The sequence below is a fragment of the Carassius carassius genome, chromosome 19 (assembly GCF_963082965.1).
Source record: "Carassius carassius chromosome 19, fCarCar2.1, whole genome shotgun sequence".
Lineage (NCBI taxonomy): Eukaryota > Metazoa > Chordata > Actinopteri > Cypriniformes > Cyprinidae > Carassius > Carassius carassius.
This window is the reverse complement of record NC_081773.1, coordinates 11,862,642-11,884,948: the sequence shown is the minus strand read 5'-3', so window position 1 is coordinate 11,884,948 and position 22,307 is coordinate 11,862,642. Positions and strand designations below refer to the sequence as shown.

Below are 22,307 nucleotides of genomic sequence, written 5' to 3'. Positions count from 1 at the left end.
GTACATATGCCCACGGTTGGACATTGTTAATGAACAAATAAATAAACTACTGAGAAAAGTGTCAACAGGCCCAAAAATGTCCATAGGTGAAGAAACACCAGTAAACACAAATGAGATTTGAGATTAACACAAGATTTTGAGTGATTAATGACTTTAATTTCTTCTCTGCTCCTCACACACATCTATCATACTATCATAATCTACACAGCACACAAAGATACCTATTTGCTCTTTTCGGAGCTTGACAGCTCTTGGTCTTCATTCAGAAAAGGACATTTTGCAAAACATCTACTTTCGTGTTTCACAGAAGAGTGAGTGACATGAGGATGAGTAAATGCAGGGATGTATAGAAGGTCACTGTATATTAGCAGCTCTAGGCCTGACTTACTCATTAATGTTAACTAGAACAGGATGTCTCAAACATGCAAACTGACAGCATTGAAGCTTAGACCAAGCATTTTGGAAGAATACAATTTTGAGGCCATCACTCTTTTCGCCCAACTTATAACAACAACAACAAAAAAGGGAATATACAGACCATTTATCAATGTTCATCTAAACTGAGTGACCATGCATCTGAACTGAACTGCACTTCAGTGAGTTTGACTGTAAAGAGCCCTCCTTCCAGTCGAGCATTAAACATTTAACAAGAAGAAGAAGAAAAAAATTACACTATATTCACAGCACAACATAACTGCTCATCAAATTCATGTTTTGTGCTGCTTTCAAGAGCCGCCTCTACAGCTGGCCGCTTCAAGCACGTCATTCATTAAAACAGAAGCACTCCGGCCAGATGAGGAAGCCCTTAAAATAACGTGATTTGACAGAGGAAATATCTCTACTTGATCCTGTAGGGAGATCCAGGAGGGTTGGGGAGGAATAGAGAAAAATGAGGGCTGGAATGAAGAAAGAAAAAAGGGAAAAGCACAGAGTTCTTTGGGTCTCCTGAGCTCCACTTCCGAATGCATTAAAACGTACTCGGTTACTAAACGTAACCTCGGTTCTCTCTAGAAGAGCGAACGAGTACTGCGTCTTAGCTAAGACGCTACGGGAAAAGTCTCTTTTCACGAAATACTGAAGCAAAAAATTATCCTTAATTTTGTATTTTTGTAAAGCGCATTTGCAGCAGTACACAGCCATAGGCGAGACGGCTCGTTCGCTCATTGGCTTGTTCTGCGGCAACTGCACAGCCTATCGAGCGCGGGCTGATGCAACATCAGACCAATAAGGGCGCTTCGCGCCCTTCTTGCCACTTCCCGCCGAAACGGGTGTGGCCCAACCTATAAAAGGAGCTCGAAAAGGCTGACTCACCTGATTTATTTCATCGCCGAAGCGAACCAGAGTGAATCGTACGCACGGCAGAGAACGCAGTACTCGTTCGCTCTTCTAGAGAGAACCGAGGTTACGTTTAGTAACCGAGTACGTTCTCTTACGAGAGCTCTCTCGTACTGCGTCTTAGCTAAGACGCTACGGGAACCCGATGTAAAACGCCGTGCGCGCAGGGATCACACACCGATAAACCTGAAGCAACGCCCAGGATTTACAGTGCACAGTCACCTGAGGGACTCACAGAGAGTCCGGGACAGAAAAAAGGGGGAAAAACCCTCCGTCCCATATCTAGCAGCATCCGTAGATGCGGCAATATGACATCACACAGCCGAGGCAAGGCCTGACCAATGTGGCAATGCGGGTCTTACGCAATACTGCCCATATAACAGTCGGCAGCGCATAGCGCTCATGAATTCAGAATTCCCCTCAGGGCCCTGATTCTTCTATACCGACAGCAGCCTTGCTTGCAAGGCGGGAACCTCCAGGTTATAGAACCTGATAAATGTAGACGGCGAGGCCCAACCCGCCGCCATACATATATCCTGCAAGGAGATCCCAGTAGACCACGCCCACGACGAGGCGACGCCTCTTGTGGAGTGTGCTCTGACGCCCAACGGGCACTGAAGGCCCCTGGAAGCGTAAGCTAACGCTATGGCGTCAACTATCCATCTGGATAGAGTCTGTCTCGAAACAGCCATTCCTTTGGAACGTCCACCGAACGAGACAAATAGCTGCTCCGTCTGCCGAGAGGCAGCAGAGCGAGACACATAAGCTCTTAAAACCCTGACAGGGCAAAGAAGACTCGAGTCTCCATCCTCCCCTGACACCGGCAGGGCAGACAGGGCAATAACCTGAGCCCGAAACGGTGTGTTGAAGGGATTTCGGCACATAACCGTGCCTAGGTTTGAGTATGACCCTTGAGTCATTGGGCCCAAACTCCAAGCACGACTGGCTCACCGAGAGCGCGTGCAAATCACCCACACGCTTCACAGAAGCGAGAGCCAACAAGAATACTGTCTTGAACGACAGATGCTGAAGGCTAACCGATTGGATAGGCTCAAAAGGGGGACCCTTCAAGGCCTCCAAAACCGCCGCAAGGTCCCACATAGGGACTGACGGATGTCTGGGAGGATTCAGCCTCCTAGCTCCTCTGAGGAACCGGATGACTAAATCGTTCCTTCCTATTGACTGACCGGACGCCGTTTCAGAAAACGCCGCGATGGCCGCCACATAAACTTTGAGCGTGGATGGGGCTCTGCCCTTATCCAACAGCTCCTGTAGGAAGGAGAGGACCTCCGTCACCTCACAACTAAGGGGTGAATAACCTCGAGCTGTGCACCAGCTGGAGAACACCGACCACTTCGAGGCATACAGACGTCGTGTCGACGGAGCTCTAGCCTGAGTGATGGTATTTAGCACTCCCCCTGCGAGATCAGCGGGTAACCGTTGAGTGCCCATACATGGAGGGACCACAACTCCGGTCGAGGGTGCCAAATCGAGCCCCTGGCCTGCGAGAGGAGATCTCTCCTCAACGGTACCGGCCATGGGGCGACATCTGCTAATTGCATCAAATCTGGGAACCATGGATGGTTCTTCCAAAGAGGTGCCACAAGCAGTATTGAACATCTCGTTTCTCTCACCCGTTCTATCACCTGCGGAAGGAGGGAGACGGGAGGGAACGCATAAAGCGGGCAGCACGGCCATTTCCGTGACAGCGCGCTTTCGTTCTTGGAAAAGAATGTGGGGCAGTGAGCGTTTCCGTGGGACGCAAAGAGGTCCACCTCCGCCATGCCAAATCTCTCCCACAACAGCCGAACTGTTTGCGGGTGTAGAGACCATTCTCCCGTAGGGACATTGCCTCTGGGCAGCCTGTCTGGACCCAGATTCTGCAGTCCAGGCACATGCACCGCTCTCAGCGAGCGCACGTTGCGTTGAGCCCAAATCAGGAGGCGTTCCGTCAGCCTGTACAGGTTTCGGGACCCGAGACCGCCCTGGCGATTTATGTAGGACACCACGGACATGTTGTCCGAACGGACTACGACGTGGTGATCCTTGATATGGAGACAACAGCGCGTCAACGCATTTTCCACTGCCAGCATTTCCAGGCAGTTGATATGATGGAGCTTTTCCCGTTCTGACCATAGGCCAAAGGACGGTCTGCCTTCGAGCAGCGCTCCCCATCCCGAAGTGGAGGCGTCCGTCGACACCATTTTCACACTCGGGGAAGTCCCCAGGCTTACACCTGATCGGTACCAGCCGTTCGCTGTCCAAGGTGCTAGAGCCGCAACACAGCTCTGATCGACCTTGAAATGCAGCCGGCCAGACGCCCACGCTCTGCGCGGCACCCGAGCCTTCAGCCAGAACTGCAGGGGGCGCATGCGGAGCAGGCCCAGCCGCAGAACCGGAGATGCTGAGGCCATGAAACCCAGCATCTTTTGACAGTGTTTGAGCGACACAGTCGCGCCACAGCGGAAAGAACTCGCTGCACGCTGAATGTCCATCGCGCGCTGTGGTGACAGCCGCGCCGTCATGGAACACGAGTTCAGAACTATACCCAGAAACAGGATCGTCTGACTGGGGTTCAGCGAACTCTTCACCCAATTGACACTGAGGCCGAGCTTCTCGAGGTGATCGAGTAAAACGGCTCTGTGGTCCATGAGCTCCGCTCATGATCGGGCCAGAACCAGCCAGTCGTCCAAATAATTCAGCACTCGTGTGCCTCTGAGTCTAAGAGGAGCGAGCGCTGCATCCATGCACCTCGTAAGCGTACGAGGAGCTACGGACAAGCCGAATGGCAGGACTGCAAACTAGTATGCCTGGCCCTCGAAGGCGAATCTCAAATATCGCCTGTGGTTTGACGCTATCTGTATTTGAAAATACGCGTCCTTCAGATCTATTGACATGAACCAGTCCCCTCTGCGAATCTGCGCGAGGAGCTTCCTGGTCGTGAACATTTTGAAACTGTGTTGCATCAATGCCTGTTCAGCTGTCTTAGATCCAGTATGGGCCGGAGACCCCCGTCTCTCTTGGGCACCAGAAAGTATCTGCTGTACAGCCCCCCCTCGCTTTGAGACACAGGCTCTACAGCCCCTTTGCTCAACAGTTTTGATATTTCGGCCCGAAGTATGTGTGCTACTTCTGTTTTGACCGTAGTTTCGACGCGCGCTGAAAAGCACGGTGGGCGTCGAGAAAACTGTAGCGAGTAGCCTCTCTTTATAATGCCTAGCACCCAATCCGAAACCCCTGGAAGCACTGACCATGCATCTGCATGAATGGCAAAGGGCTGGATGCGAAACGCGCTCTGTTGACTGGGCAACGGCGGCGCTCGAGTGTGCTGCGCATCTGAGGCGGGGAGCGCGCTGATCACAGCGGGCAGATCGCTCTTCCTCGACCCCGTTCCGGCGCTTAACCGACTGGAGGGAGGCTGAGCGGGTCCCGTGGGACTCGATATATCTGCGAGTAACCGTGGGCTGCATGTGTGCACTTTTACCACTTTCAACTCGCTGTCTGCCTGTGCAGAATGTACGTGCACGGGTCTCATTTTTACAGAAGCCCCGCGCCGTATGTGACATAGTGTATGTGGGCACTGGGAAGTGGGCACGTTTACTATGCGGCGCGCTCGACCGATCTGTGTCGATCTTATGTGCGCTAGCCCTGTGTGCAGGGCTGTGCTTACATGTGGAGATGGGCACTGGGTAGTGGGCATCGTCACTGCATTTATAGCACCATCGGCCGTGGCCGGACGAGCATGCACGGGTTTCGTTTTTACAGAAACCACATGACGTGTGTGACATAGTAATTGTGGGCACTGAGGGGTGGGCACGTTTACTATGCAGTGTGCGCGACCGACTTGAGTCGACATTATGGGCGCAGGCCCTGTGTGCAGGGCTATGCTTACATGTGGAGATGGGCACTGAGGAGTGGGCATCGTCACTACATTTATAGCACCATCGGCCGTGGCCGGACGAACGTGCACGGGTTTCGTTTTTACAGAAACCACATGACGCGTGTGACATAGTTATTGTGGGCACTGAGGAGTGGGCACGTCTACTATGTAGTGCGCGTGATCGACTTGAGTCGCTTTTATAGGCGCGAGCCCTGTGTGAAGGGCTGTGCTTATATGCGGAGATGGGCACTGAGCAGTGGGCATCGTCACTACATTTATAGCACCATCGGCCGTGGCCGGGACACCAGAAATTACACCTTTTTCGGGAAATATCTGGGTAGCCGTGATAACGGTTTTCGTGTGCAGGCAAGCGGGCAACCGTACAGGCTTGCGCATTGCAAACAACGCTGAAACAGTCACAATCTCTGGAAACTGAAACAGCGGCGCGCTTCGGTGACAGCCCGGCCGCAGCGGAACTCGTACACCGGCGCTTCGATGAAGCAGCCATCGTGTGTAGTGCCGACGCAGCGTCATGCAGCATGCGTAGATGGCTTTCCCAGGATGGCTTCGGGGCTTCCGGCCTCACCGTAATCCTCTGCCGCGGTCCCCGCGGCGCGGGGCGACGGCCAGTAGAGCGAGAACGGGGGTCTCGAGCTGCGTTGCTGAAGCTGTTGTGATAACGGCTTTTGTGTGCAGGCAAGCGGGCAACTGTGCAGGCTTGCGCATTGCAGAAAACGCTGAGACAGTCACAATTCCTGGAACTGAAACAGCGGCGCGCTTGGGTGAGAGCTCGGCCACAGCGGAACTCGTACACCTGCGCTTCGATGAAGCAGCCATCGTTAGTAGTGCCGACGCAGCGTCACACAGGAGGCTTTAGATGGCAACACCGCTTTTGCCGCCGTCCAGCAGAGGGCGGACAAAGGTGCGTCGCTATCGCCTGTTCCACCGGCGGAAGTGAGTGGTAGTTCCTGTTTTTAGCATCATCAGTGTGGAGAATGCTAGTGAGACAGACGAACGAGTTCGTGCTGAATATGGAGCGTTCCAAGCCTTCGCCACCTCTTCGTGAAGCTCAGGAAGAAATGAGGCGGGCTTTGAGAAGTACGCTCATCCGAAAGGGAAATACCATCCAGCCGGGAACGAGAGGGGGGGGCGCTGGTGCAAACCACTCGCGGCCGAGACACATCGCGGCCAACACGAGCATTCGCCCCGGCTCCTTCTCGATGTCAGCTCGTCTGCTGGGCTTCTGAGCAGAAGGCGCGAGATCCTCGGAGCTCGCCCAGCCATCACTGCCCGAAGCCAGCAGAGAGCGCGTGTCCTCTTCCCCCGACGCGGCCCTGAGATCGACTTCCTCGGACGACGCGCCGGCAAACAGCGGGCGCTGCCCACCGGGAAGCGATGCAGGGGGGGGCCGGTGAAGCAGGGCGAACCGGCGAGCTCGGTTGAGCTGAAGACGGTTCCGGAATCCGCTGGAAGCGATGCTTTTACGGCGCCTCAGCGCAGCGGAGAATGCAGGCTCAGAGAAAAAGGCCAGGCGAGTCCTCAGAGTCACCATGGCAACAGCTCGCAGTGGGGGCATCCGCCGTCAGCGAGCGAGCGCTGCATGATCTTCACCCAGGCAGGAGACACAGATGACGTACCGGTCTCCCTCGCTGAGTGGGGCTCTGACGAGCCGCAGGAAGGCATCTTAAAAAAGACGCGAGCTCTTTTACGAGTGTGTGTCGCAGGGCGAACACACACACACACATAAAGAACAGCTTGTATATAACAGGATTGAAAGGATATAGGCGCCGGATAGCGCAGCAGGAACGGCAATGGAAGGCGGCGATGCCAGCAGCTTCAGAATGGCTCGTCCTGCTGATGTGCTTTCTCAGACGGCGCTTGCTTCCTCCGTGATCCAGCGATGCGTGAGCTTCGCTGAAGAGATGAAAAATCAGGTGAGTCAGCCTTTTCGAGCTCCTTTTATAGGTTGGGCCACACCCGTTTCGGCGGGAAGTGGCAAGAAGGGCGCGAAGCGCCCTTATTGGTCTGATGTTGCATCAGCCCGCGCTCGATAGGCTGTGCAGTTGCCGCAGAACAAGCCAATGAGCGAACGAGCCGTCTCGCCTATGGCTGTGTACTGCTGCAAATGCGCTTTACAAAAATACAAAATTAAGGATAATTTTTTGCTTCAGTATTTCGTGAAAAGAGACTTTTCCCGTAGCGTCTTAGCTAAGACGCAGTACGAGAGAGCTCTCGTAAGAGAACTCTGTGTATATATATACAACACATAATGAAACCCCAACTCTCGGTCTCAGGCGAGGTGTACAAGAGACAACACAGCTTTGACACAGACAAAAAATTCTCTTTTTCCAGCCAGTACAGCTTGAGCTTATTTCTACGCCTTTGTATGGAACCGAAAACACGCTGAGAACTTCCTGTTTGCATTGCCCGAAGCACTCCCTTTGGATTTGAAAAGTAAACTGCCTGGCTGATGGCTGAATGAAAATGAATAAAGATTGTGCTGAATGTGTCTAATTAAGAGAAAAACAAGCTGAACTCCTAAGGAGCTGGGTCATTGGAACCATAGGGACCCGGGCTGCTCTTAAGGCTAGTAATTAGCATATTTCATGTTGCATGAACCAATAACATGGTTCCATCAAGCAAACAGGCCAACAAATTCTGAATTAACAATTGCAATTTTGAGAACACTAATGGGTAAAATAAATATTTCCCTTTGACTGATAAATCATTCAGCGTGTTCAGGAAACCAAGGGCTTCATAACCCAGAGTCATTAACCTGTAAGCCGATCCTTAAATATGATTCATGACATAACATCTATAATTAAAAAGGGATTCCGACATTGCATGTTAATGAATGCAAAGTAAATGCGCACCACCTGATAGTGTGAGCCTAGAGCAAGCCGAGTGTTTATCTCCATGGAACCCGAGTGCACAGGTTTGTGGGTTAGGTTGCATGCAAATGAAAATGTGTCAGCTGCACAGGAATGTTAAATATTATTGCACACTGTAATTTTCAAGCATGTTTCTCCCTGATCCTTCTAAATACTGCTGATTGCTGCTTAAAACTGAAATGATTGCTATTTTGGGCTTCCACATTTAGAAGGATTCATGACTTCTTAAAATTCAATGTGTATACAGTATGCAGTTTTGAGAACTGAAGTCTGTATGTTTTGAGTCAGGGTTACTGTCAGGGAAGGGAAACAATATTTATGAAAAAAAAAATGAAAAATTAAATCGAAAACACAAAACCAGTACTTGGGTACTTGAAATACAGTTAAAAATAAATGTTTTCTATTTTAATAGATTTTAAAATGCAATTTATTCATATGAATAAAAAGGAACTTAGGATAAACAAAGTTCAAAAGAAGAATAATAAATTAATTGTTTCATCAATTTAATTAATGAATTTCTAGATGAATAAAAGTATATTTATTAAACAAAGAAAAAAATGAATAACATATAATTTACATAGACATATATTTTTTTAAATAGCAGCAAAATTAAACTGAATCATATTTTAATCATATTTTTTTGATAAATATCAAATAGTTCCACTTTTATTAAAAAGTGATTGTATATTGGTTATAGTATAAAATCTCCTGATCAACAGCCCTCATTATATGTATAATTATGTGTTTAATTAATTACATAAGGTGTCTCACCTTTACTGCCACAGGTGTGTGAACACTCGGTCCAGGGTGCCCAGTCAGACAGGATGCAGTTAAAGGGACAGTCCACCACACAGTTCATCGCCAGTCTCCAGGGTTGAGGCAGGCCCAGCTAAAACAGCGGGACAGCCATTAACCCCACGTCCCCTCACCACACACAATCTCTGTCTGATGAACCAACCGTGAGCCAATGAGGGGCTATTACTGTAAACGGCTTCAATGAAAGAATCATTTTCTGGATATGGAGCAATACTGTAGGGAGTTAATGGACAGTCATGGCTGATTTACAGTGCATGCAGTTGAAGGACATAATACAATCCCACAGTGCTTAATTCCCCCTCAGAGAACATTTGTACCGCGAGGGGTGGCAGGAAATGAAGCTTACCTCCTCACACACGCTCAAATCCACCACTTTGCCATCGCTGCGGATGCAATCGAAGAGTCGTGTCCTCGTGCCCTGGCCACAGATGGCATGTTCGCTCAGCTGACAGGTGCTCCAGCCTGACCCATAACCAAAGGATACGAGAGCGTACACACACACACACACACACACACACACACATGGGAAACGTCAGACCAAAGTGGCATTTAAACATCAGATTCTGTATCCTTGTACACAGCATTTCAATTCCTTTTAAATAGCCTTTCAATTAAATGCAACATCAGGAGTACATTCATACAAGCCTAGAATGCATGCTTTCATTAGATTTTAAAGTATGAATGCATGCTTAATGGGCTACAATGTCTACAATGCCTAATATTAACTGATGATACATTTAAATTTATGCATTTAGCAGATGCTTTTATCCAAAGTGACTTACAGTGCATTCAGGCTATATTTTTTTACCCGTATGAGTGTTCCCTGGGAATCAAACCCACAATATTTTGCGCTGCTAACGCAATGCTCTACCACTGAGCCTGATTCTGACTCGGTTTTTACTTAATTTTTTTTCATATACACACTACCATTCAAAATGCTTGGTTCAGTAAGATTTTTTCTTTTTGAGGAAGTTTTTCTACTTTGATTTAGCAAGGTTGCATTAAATTGATTACATTGACAGTAAATACATTTATAATTCTACAAAAGATTTCCATTTCAAACAAATAAAAGCTGCTCTTTTGAACTTTCTATTCTTTCAAGATTTAAAAAAAAAGTATTGCGCTGTCCAAAAAAATATTAAGCAGCTCAGCAGTTTCCAACTTCTGATAATACTACAAAAAATTTCATGAGCACCAAATCAGCATAGAATTATTTCTGAAGTTTGGAGTAATGGCTGCTGAAAATTCAGCTTTGCCATCACAGGAATAAATTATATAATTAAAATATTCAAATAGACAATAATAATAAAATAAATAATAACTACTTTAAATGATGATAATATTTCACAGTTTTACTGTTTTTACTGTATTTTTGATCAAATTTATGCAGCCTTGGGAAGCAAAAGACTTCTTTCAAAAACAAAACAAAAAATCTTTCTGACCTCAAAATTTTAAACAGGAGTGTAGTTTTTACAGACATATGCAAATTGTGAATAAGTTAATATCTATTAAACAACAAAGTAGAATAAAGAGATGCATTGTGATCTGAGGGCAGAATTAAGGCCGCCTTTACGATGCTAATCTGGCTTTAAGTCAGTCTAATGGCTTCGAGGAGCAGTATCAGTATTGATATTATCAGCGATTTCATGGACTCTGTGCAGTAAAGTGCTTATCATCTCATTCATATCTCCATGCCCATTTTCTTCATTAGGCTCTATCCGGAGAATTAGTATCTATCTGCTCTACTGGACGATACTGCACATGTCCTTCTGAGCTCAATATGGATGGCTTGGGGTGGCTGCAGGCGACCAGAAAATCCAAAGCAGTGGATTTACAGTAGGTCAGAAGTTCACATTCTCAGTGGAGAGAACAGCGTGGAGGACAGAGAAAGAGTATGAGCCTTTATCTTGCTTAAAATGCAAACTCTTAACATCATTTCATATCCATCATTTGTCCAAGAACCTGCTTTGAGAGGAAGAGTGAAATCACAGAAGATGTGCACTAGATTATTAGTTCAGTGGATAGTATCTCTAAATACCCAACTGGAGCGTTTCTTCTATGGGCTGTGTAGCCTGTTGTTTAAGATCTGGACCGATGCCCCAAAAAAAAGCAGGAAGAACCTTGCAAGAGCCAATCTTTGAGCCATCGCCATTGTGTCCTTGATAAAGGTCATTTATCAGATTGCCTTTGGGAGTTTGTCTTTGTAAGTTCTCTTTATCTTTTTAGCCAGTTTTATCAATAGACATACAACTTGACCAGCACTGGGAATTTGGGGTTCAATATAAAATAAAAAATGAATAAACAAATAAAACATAGAGTCATTGATAAAACATTTCAGATGAACACAAGCAATATTTTTTAGAAATACAATTTCTCTCTTTGTGAGTCCATATAATGCAAATATTAGTATTTTTCTTTCTCACACACCTATCGTTTTACTTCAGAAGACACTGATTTAACAACTGGAGTTGTAGGAGTTGCCATTAAGTTTGCTTTGTATAGTTTCTGTCGAATGAACTGTAAAAGTCCTGTTTGCTTGCATTTTATGGACACAATCTTTTAAAACCTTGTGTTCATCTGAACAAAGTATATCATATACTTCTAGGATGGCATTAGGCTGAATAAATGATGAGAGCATTTTGGATGGAGTGTCCCCTTAAGAAATGAACATTAATCAAGATAAATAAATGCTCTAAAAGTACTGTTTGTGTAAGTTATTGAATTAACTTTAATAATATTTTATTCGTAATGTTAACATAGAACCTTAAAGTGTTGCGAAAGATTATATTACATAAAATTAAACAGTAATACATACTCTATATAACATTTACAACCTTTAAAAGGGCCACAGCATGACTTATTTTAATTAGTAAATTACTATTATATTAAAATGATCAAACTCCTCACACATTGCCTGGTTAAAAAAATGGTACAGGTGACGAGGAGCTTCAGTAGAATATCAGTGAACCGTAGTCAAACATATTTTTCTGTTCTGTCCTGTCTGCTGTTATACTGTGCTCTTCAATTGCACTCAGGAATGTGCTTGCGCGCTGTATATAATTTCATATTAAACCACAATAATATATAAAAGGTTGTGAGAAAACACGATGTGTGTCAGATCCACGTCAAGTTCAGCAGCAGGAAATCTTAAAGAAATAGCAGCCAAAAAAAAAAAAAAACAATAACCCAGCTGCTGTGATGCCTGTTAATCAAATAACAAAAGAAAAAAAAAGAGGAAATCAATACATTTGGTAGCTTTAAGGATTCATCTATATTTAATTTTGAATTTAGTGTTTGATAACTTTATTCAATTTCTGTATCTTTCCTACTTGCCGGAAGGCACAGGTAGCTAAACATGACATCTATTATAATAGGTTTATGTGAAGATTGTTTTAACTTAAATTAAAAGTTGCTTTTTTAAAGCCTAATAAATTTTCATATTGATAGCTGTCATGTATACTGTAATGTATACTGTAAAAAAAATACGGCCTTTATGTTATTTGTACATTAATTTGAATATTGCATGTGAAATTAATATGTACATTTAATTTCATAATAAATATAGTTTTTAATTTAATAATAATTCATTTAATATATCAATCCTCGATCAATTTGCTGTTAGTATATATATATTTTTAATCATTTTCAGAAACACAGAAAAAATCCAAATGTCGTGTTAGACCATTGGGGCCTTCGAGCTTTAGAATGTGATGCCTTAAATGCACTGCTGAAGTGAATGAGTCATGCAGTCATTAGATGTTCATGTTATATTTAGTGTTGTGTCAAGCAGAATGAGAGAGACCCACTGGAGACATTGTAGTGATAATTGAAGCAGGTGCTGTTGAGGCTGCAGGGCTCTGTCTGGTTGCTGTCTGGACACACTCTGTCGGCCACTGGGGGGCGCAGCACGAGTCTCCTCCTCATCCTCACTGTGCTTTCATTACATGGCTACAAATAAATACAGTTAAAAGGTCAAGAGGGCTTTGACGCCAAACACATCAAAGTCATCAAAGACATTATTTGTTTTTTAAAAGGTGCATATGCATGGGCAAGCTGAGCAGTAACCGCTGTGCTGTGTAATACTGCATTGTAAAAAGAAAAGAAAAAAACCCAGCAGTCAGGCAGCCACATGGTCTTGCGATGCTAAGTGCACTGTTAGAAGCTGTTAGGCTGCAGGCAGCAACTAATCTGCATCTCCATCACTGTCAGACGCTAATGAGACCCTTTAAACGGCTAGCTGGCCATGTGCATGTATCTCACTATTGGGGAGGCTGATCATCAGCAGGAGCTCTATTCAGCTAGTGCCACATATCTGTGCACCCAGGTTTTTTGGGAACATTTCATAATTATGTAAAACCGAAACTAATTAAACAAGCTCAATCACCGAACACTGGTGTTTGACATGTTCGCAGTGCTGGCTGAGCGCTTTGACACAGCGAAGAGAACAAACATTGCTTGGAACCGAGAGCGTACAAGGTAGAATTGCGATCTAATGTGATTAGCATAGAGACCAAATTATGCTGAAATGGCTTGGCAGTCTTGTGTAGGTTGGGCCGAGCCAGGATAACTCATCCAGTTTTTTTCTGATTTGTTGAGTGCGAATTGAAGAGCTGCTTGCACTTCAATGAGTCAGTGCCCCGATGGCAAATTGTATCTAGGGTAACTTTTTATGCACAACATTAATTAGAATAACAAATGCTTCATTACTACTGGAGGTTCATTTGCATACTGATTTCAGTTGTCTCCGTATTCACCGTTTGAAATTTCACCGCAGGAACTCTGGAGAACTGTATGAAGATTTGACTTGTGAGGCAGCATTAATGTGAAATATTCAAATAGATGCAAAACATCTCGACACACTGTCTTATGTCATGGCCTGAGCTGAGAAGGAATCATGCAGAGATATACTGTAAAACATTTCTGTACTTAATTCGCAGACTGAATATTCTCTCTAGAGGCAAAAAAATGTTACGAGCTCATAAACACCAGTGCATCATTTTCACCTACAAAACAATGTCAACAGCAGTCTTACTGAAGACAGCTTTGAACAGTATGATTGCTGGTCAAGTGTTAGTGGAACATGTCCATAGTTAATATTAGCTTATATAACTGACACACAATCATAAAAACACTTTGGGATAAAAGAGGCACAGTGTATATTCATTAGTATTGGTCAATATATATATTTTTAATATCTTTTAAATAATATCCTATTAACTTTACTATCATCTAACATTCATTAAAAACTCAATTATACTATTAAAGGTAATGGCAACACTTTCTATGCTACCTATGCTCATAATAAATTAAAGGGCCATTTATACTTACACATTACTGTTCTATAAGTTGTGTAAATTCATGTGTAGCTTTTAATTGTTTTAGCTTTTAAAAGCTTTTAGTGTTTTACTAAATTAATAAGACAAATCAATATTTAACTTACATGTTTGGGGTCAATATGTTCTTTTTTTTATGCCTTTATTCAGAAGGATGCATTAAAGTGATCAAAAGTGACACTTTTACACTGTAACAAACAAAGACTGTCCTATTCATCAAAAAATATTCACAATAATAAGAACTGTTTCTTAAGCTCTTAATCAACATATTAGAATGATTTCTGAAGGATCATATGACACTAAAGACTGGAGTATTGATGATGAAAATTCAGATTTGCCATCACAGTAAAAACTACTGTTTAAAATATATAAAAATAGAAACAGTTATTTTACGTTGTAACAATATGATACAATATTACTGATTTTACTGTATTTTGTTGAATGCAGTCTTAGTGAGCAGATGAGACTTTGTTCAAAAACATTAGGAAATCTTACCAACTCCAAACTTTTGAATGGTAATGTACAGTAAATACTATTGGTCTTTGTGACGAGTGGGGCGGGGCCGAGGGACATGGGAGCGAGGCCGGGGGAGTGATTGGAGATGAACTACACCTGTTCGTCCCACCGGTCTCGAGGCCCATGGAGGAGATGGAAGGATATAAAACTGGAGCGACGACAGTGAAGGACGAGAGAGGACCAGGCCTGGGCTTTTAGTTGTGTTTTGGTTTTTATTTTATGCGCACCAGTCGTCCGTGAGGGGCTGGTGCGCTGTTTTGTGTTTATTTTGTTATTAAAATGTTTTTGATTGTCCGCCGGTTCCCGCCTCCTTCTTCCGGATGAATATGAAGGTTGATATCGTTACAGTGGCCTTTTCTCTCGCCTCGCCTGTCCTACCCCCAGGTTCCCGCAGGTCCCCGGGAGCGGCCCCCCCGGAGGGAGGGGGGGGGGGGGGGAGTAGAGCGCAGTCTCGGGAGTACCCCCCGGCCTGCGAGGGGCGATGGGGGTATGTGACGAGTGGGGCGGGGCCGAGGGACATGGGAGCGAGGCCGGGGGAGTGATTGGAGATGAACTACACCTGTTCGTCCCACCGGTCTCGAGGCCCATGGAGGAGATGGAAGGATATAAAACTGGAGCGACGACAGTGAAGGACGAGAGAGGACCAGGCCTGGGCTTTTAGTTGTGTTTTGGTTTTTATTTTATGCGCACCAGTCGTCCGTGAGGGGCTGGTGCGCTGTTTTGTGTTTATTTTGAAATTAAAATGTTTTTGATTGTTCGCCGGTTCCCGCCTCCTTCTTCCGGATGAATATGAAGGTTGATATCGTTACAGTCTTATTGTACACTTAAGTGTCCAAAAGTACATGAATACATATTGGGGCCTCTGTGAGCTATTCCTCGCTTCAGAGACAGATCTGAATGTTCTGAACGTTTACACTGTGCCTTGTAGCAGCATACATAAGGACGTCTTACTATTGAACAGGTGCTCCATTGGCTCCACTGGGACATCACGCAGTCATTAGGGCATGGCAGGACACAGGTCTGAGCTTGGGGAGGGATTTCATCCTGGTCACAGAAGGTCTCATTCACACTGCTAACCAGATCCCCACTGTCACGCCTCACACACCTGTCACAGCCAAAGAACAGCAGAATGAGGATGTGGAGGACGAGGGTTGCACACTGGAGTGGGTCGTGACCCCTAAGAGAAGCATCTGTGATGGAGTTACTCTGTGAGAAATTGTCCTTTCTTACCCAATCTTGCGGCTTTGCACACCCTCACCACAGGCTGGCAGCTCATCCACTGTGTTGATAGTGCAGACTGACCAGGGGTCTGTTACCCACTCATACTGACCGCACTCACTGCGACAGGGCACAGCCTCATACACCTACAGACACACAGAGACAATAATGCACTGATTACAGCGAAACCCATTTAAATACAATTTTGAAGCATCTATCTCAAGCATCAGGGAGGCTGACGAGAACCAGAAAATGCATTTAAGAACTTTTGTAATCCTTTTTCTAGTTATGAGATTCCCTGTAGATGTTATTCAGAGTAGACGGCATTTTTAATCTGTTGCAAACAAAAATAAGGCTGTGAGGGATAGAAGTATAGTCTGTTTAATGGTTCTCTTGTAAGAACATTATCTGCTTCTGAGACAACTGTCCATTTCAGTTAACATAAGCTGGAAAAAAATGCTTGGCAATCAGTCCCACCAGGATTTCAATTTTCTACAGGAAAAATAAAACAAAACCCAACTGTATGTACACAGGTATTTATATAATTAGTCTTACTGACAACAAGAGTTATTAATTATTGAATATCAACTGTTATTTTTCTGATATTGTTTTTGCATTTTTTTTTCATTATTGTCAGCAATTGCATTCATCCAAAACATTAATTGTGGATATCCAATACCATAATGTTTCAATCTACTGTTGAAATCAGGCATTATGGGGACTAGACTAACAAATATTCAGTATTATATATACGTAGTAGTTTAATACTAACATACATTACACTAGCTAGCCTACAGATTTTATTTCATGCAGCCTCTGAAAGTTAATTTGTAAGCCAACAGTTTGGAAATACAGGTCACAAATTAATTTTTTTGGAGTGATAGGCCACTTGGGAACTTGAAAAAATTATAATCAGGACTGCCTCAAATCAGAACTTTTCTTTCTTTTTATAACATCTTTCTTAATATAATCTCATTGTTATATAAGTCCCAATGCTTTGTGCGGCTCATTTTACAATGGAATTCCATGCAATACAGCTGGAGGAACATGGAACATGTATTGATCAATTAGTTTGGGCTCACAATTATAGATTTTGATTAACTAATATTGCAACAGAAGAAAAAAATTAGACAAAAATGCAAACTGCTGCTAATAAAGTGCCAACTGGTTGCATTAATCAGTAGTAATTCTCGCTATTAACAATCCATTAACTATGTCTTTGACCTTAATAAACTACTAATTTGCTGCTTATTAATAGATAGTAACTTAGTTTTTTAAGTAATAGGAATGTAGAATATGGTCATGCAGAATATCTGCTATAATAAATAGCCACTATGTTATTAAAAGGCATGCTAATAAGCAACTATTTAATGGTAAGAATTGGTCCCTTTACTAAAGATTTACCGAAAACAGTTCGCAAACATTGTGTTTTGTTACCCTCACAGCTTTGTTTTGATTTTCGTCATATGTGTGTCTGCTCTGATTATGCTCTATTTTTTGGTGGCTGATGACTGGCGAGAGGCTTTTTGATGTGGCACATGTAGGGTATTCTCCTACTTATTAAATTGACATGATTTCATTTAAAAAATGAGTCCAGAAGCCAAAAACTGAAGTCAATCAATTCATCAAACCTCATATAAAAGAGGCTTATGAAAACACAGTGAACAAATGAGACCGTACGTTTATAGCTTCCTTCCCAAGGGGATATACAGACCCTAACACACTCTCAAAATATCCCATCTGGCCCTGCAGCTGCTAAAAGCCCCATCAGCGCTCTCCTCTTGTCTCCTCTCGTCTCTCCTCATCTCCTCTCCTCTCCTTTAATGAGTGTCATTGAATTTCCAATTACAATAATCAAACAAGTGTTAAGACGATGCTCAAGATGTGAGAAGTGAGTGAAAAGATGATGAATGAAATTGGCAATAAATCTACTGAAGCATTAAAAAAAGGGTAATTTCATTAACATAGACAAATAAAGCTCTGCAAACATGACGATATCAAAAAAATTAAATTGCCACGTTAAGAAACAATCATTAATTCAGCAACACTCATCAACAGCAGCAAACAATTTTATTTAAAAGCCCTTAATGGGGAAAGTCAGTTTTACGGCACGCCTGACAGTTTTCTGTGATGTTCCAATAAATAGCCAACCTGCCGTCTGTCTTTTACAATGGAAAGGTGGCGCTCAGTTATCGCAAATTAAGAAAAAGTTCCCGTCTTTTCTTTACATACTGTAGCACAAATATAGGATACTATTTTCCTTCACTGCAACTTTCACTGCCTAGCTCTCAAGCTCTCAATTTTAAGAAAAATAAACCAGCTATGCTGCTCACAGGTCAGTTCCTGTAACCTCGAGGAGGATGTAGGTACTCTGGGCCTGATAATGAAGTCCCCTGATCCTTTTCAAATGTTAGTCAAAGGGCCAGAGATGACATGAAAATGTACTTCATACTTATTCAAATCTCAGTCGGCCTGTGATCAAAATACAGCGCTCCTCTTATTCAGAGGAGGGCTGGGGCCACGGAGGCCAGCGGGGCAGTGGGGTTAACAGATGCACAGGGAGAAACACAGAATGAGGCACTGACCTGAGCCTTTGAAGATGTCCGTATTAGCAGTGCATGACAGGCAAAGGAGAGAGAAGAGAAATGATATATATATTAGTTTTGAGCTTTAACTCCTCCTGTGCAATAGCCGGTTGCTGTCTGGACTAGCTAAGTAACTCCTTTCAACAAATTAGAAAAGTGTAGAAGAAATTCAGTGCAGAATTTCTGGCTTTTTGTGCATAATTCTGTTTGAATGAAGGATGAAGATGAAGACTTCTGCCAGAGTGAAAAGGTAATTAACTTGCTAAATTGCATAAATATCCAAAAGTCTAGAAAACAAATAGCGTTTTACACTAGAGGGGAAGCTGACCAAAACATAAAAAAAAATGATTTAAATCCTCCATAACTTTTATTATCGTCTACTTGATGTGAACGTATATATGTATGTTATGTTACATTAGATTCGAAATATCAAACCAAATGGCATTTCAGAAAGGAAAAAAAATACAATTAAAAAAATAATAATAATAAAAACCCATTCTGAACTTAAAAGTTAATGTACCATTTAAAATTAAAACATATATATTGGAACACTTTCACAGATTCATAGCTCAAAAGATGAATTTTATATATATATATATATATATATATATATATATATATATATATATATATATATATATATATATATATATATATAATTATTTTTGTAGATAATACTTTTTTTTATATTTTGTATAGAATGCATAAAACATTCATTGATTTTTAAGAGTCCAAATGTTGTTTCAGGCCACTCTAAACATGAACTGCACATTTAAATATTTAATAAATTGCCAAAAGTTTTCATATCAATATATATTTTGACATTTAGTAATAAAAAACGGTTTAAATAAAATTATTTAAACATTCAGTTATTTTTTTCAGAATATTTTACACACTATACAGACGGTATGCTACATATTTTTTTTATATAATACTATAAGATATTGTACTGATATCAAATTATTCATACAGCATGTTTTGGCTAACAACAAGATACTTATAAAAGAGATATAATTGTTGTGCATAGTAGGTCAAAGCAGTGCTAAAAGAGCACAAAACAAATACTGAGGGCATCCACAGTGTATATAATATATGCACACCCCCACACACACAGAGCCCTAACGTGAGAGCAGCAGAGACGGCAGTAGTAAGCCTGGCAGGCAACTCTCGACTCTATAAATCTCTTTAAGTGTCACAGCCTGACTCAAACTTCAAACAGATTGGGCCATTACTGTCTCCTGGCCCCTGGAATCAGACAAAACAATCGGGGTACACTGAAACACAGGGAGATAAATGCTACCATGGTGATGGCTTCTAAAACACTTAAGGTGATGTTCTGATATTGAAACGCTGATACAAGGCAAAAATGGGAGACAAAATAAAAGGAGGAGATTTCGGGAAGTACCGGCGGGCTATAGGGCAGACCTAGTGTGCGCACACTGAAGCTCTAAAACAACGTATTAGGACAACTTGACTAAGTGTGATTCTATCTGACAGTTGTCAATAATAGATCGGAGAAAACTTCAGTGGAATGGAAAAACTTAACAAATTTACTCACCCTAAAGTAACTTCTGTGATTTTTGTAGAAGTGTGAGAGACAAGTAATGGCAGATGGCAAGATTTTCAGTCCAGAGTAACTTAATTTCTTTCTATTATATATATATATATATAAAAAAGTGTTGAAATATAGATTGAGTAATATTGATTTTTGTTTGATTAATTTTTGTGGGGGTTTTTCGGACCTTGACAGTCTGGTCTCTGAATTATGAATATTCTTATGAATTAAGAATGTTTTATTGCATGGGTAAACATATAAAATAGTCTTTTAACAGTAGTGCATACATTATTTCGAAGCAACGTTACAGAAAACAGTGCCTTTAAAACCCCCAGCTGGCAGCCAATGACAAGACATGAAAAACTCCTTAAGATGCTTAAGTAGAATGAGGAAATGCCATCATCGTCTGACATATTTAAATAAATCTCCACATGATCCATAATCATGTAATCTTTTTGTCAAAAGGGTATGTAACTAAATGAGGGTGAGCAATGACGAACGATTCCTTTAAACTCCACTGAATGATCAGATACAAAACAAAATTTGTCTTGACATGAATCATTTCAGTGTGGCAGATTATTCATAACCACCGTTTCAATTCTGTCCTGTTCTCAATGCACTAAATGTTCTGAAACTGTGGAGTTTTTATAAATGCATAATTTTACTACAAATTCAATCGTTTAGATGACTCCACACACACACAGACGCATTTATAGGAGACGATTAATACCTCTTTATTTGTTCTTAATTCAAACGATAAGCAGCTATTCATTCTAATACCAAGAGCTTTTATTGGATTAACGCTAAGAGTTACATTTCTGACCTCTTTTTCCAACAAGGGGATTCCATGCCTATCAGACGACAAGTGAGCATTTATTATTTATATCATCACGCAGTTCTCTTTTCGTTATTCTAATTAGTTGATAAAGTGATGGCTAACCTCTGTAACATAGCTAAACGCTCCAGGCCATCTGGACTGCAGGAGGACTTTCACAAAGCTGGAAAGACTCCAAGAGCAAATTGAGCACCACACCACCAGGGACCAAACAATATGCATATTCAGAACGACTGTGTGATGCAGAAGATTATCAGAGGAGGAACAAGAGTGCCAACAATGACCACATGGGTTTTACAACTTTTACTCAACTTCTCAACCTGCTGTAGATTGGAGGAGTTTCTGGTGTCTGTATTTTCTAAATTTTTTCAATTACACACTATTCTACACCCAGGGCACATGACCTAACATCATGAAATCCAGAGGTTTGATGTCATCGCTGTGTCCTAAACAAATTGCTGCAGAAGACATAAACTACTGAAGTTGTTTGGATTACTTTTACAGTGCCACTGAGATGATGGAATACAAACTGATAGCTTTGTACATTCATTACAAAGCTCCTTCGTGTGAAAAATCACAGAAACAAATTCTACCTGCCTTGGATGTGTGGTGATAAATAAAGATTCGATGACGCTAATCTAATGCTAGCATTGTCACTGCGAGCAAGGAATCTTTCACCCTTTTACGCCTCCTCTTGTTGAAATGTTCTCTGATTATAAATGAGTCCAAGTGCAATTCAAGCTCATAGGATAAATAACAGCACTTCTGGCATCAAACACATTTGAGAGCGTGTGTAAGAGAGATGTGGAGAAACGCTGTGGGCCCCTCATTAATGAAGTGAAGCAGCTTTTGCCCAAATCAAAACATCAATCTCCAAAGACCTCTCTGCTAAACAAAACTCCAAGTTAACAATTTGACAGGGAGTATCAAAGCATAACATCTCTTTCGCCTAGACATTCGGCACAAATACAGTACATTTTCCCACAATTGGAAATGCCAGATATATGCGCAAAGCCTAAATGAAAAAACTTATTGATTTTGTTGTTTTCAATAAAGGAAGCTGTGATTGTTTCAGCATGGGGGCAAGCACCGCAGTTATAGCCATAACCAGTGAGCAGCAACATATTTTGCCCGAAATGCACTTGAAAACTGTGACACATATCATCATCTGTAAGTGGCTGAACTCTGCACCAATTATGGAGGCGGCAGTGAGGGGGAGAGCAGCTTTTGTCTGCTTATTTCCACTCTTGTTTCCAGTTAACAAAAGAAAATGTCACACACTTTTAGGTCTCGAGAGCCTTCCTTTATATGAACCCCCAATCACACCAAGGGTAAGACTTCAG

The 22,307-nt window shown here is 42.6% G+C and overlaps 1 protein-coding gene across 2 annotated transcripts in view; it reads right to left on the bottom strand.

Moving 5' to 3' along the window:
- thsd7ba (thrombospondin, type I, domain containing 7Ba) overlaps positions 1–22,307 on the bottom strand; it is a 274,856-nt gene that overhangs the window by 13,273 nt on the left and 239,276 nt on the right. For both annotated transcript variants that reach the window (XM_059499834.1, XM_059499833.1), the window contains exons 17-21: positions 16,002–16,135; positions 15,723–15,876; positions 12,729–12,870; positions 9,269–9,384; positions 8,878–8,995 (exon numbers count right to left, since the gene is read on the bottom strand). In XM_059499834.1, the coding sequence (XP_059355817.1) occupies positions 8,878–8,995; positions 9,269–9,384; positions 12,729–12,870; positions 15,723–15,876; positions 16,002–16,135 (664 nt within the window). The remainder of the gene's footprint in view (positions 1–8,877; positions 8,996–9,268; positions 9,385–12,728; positions 12,871–15,722; positions 15,877–16,001; positions 16,136–22,307) is intronic.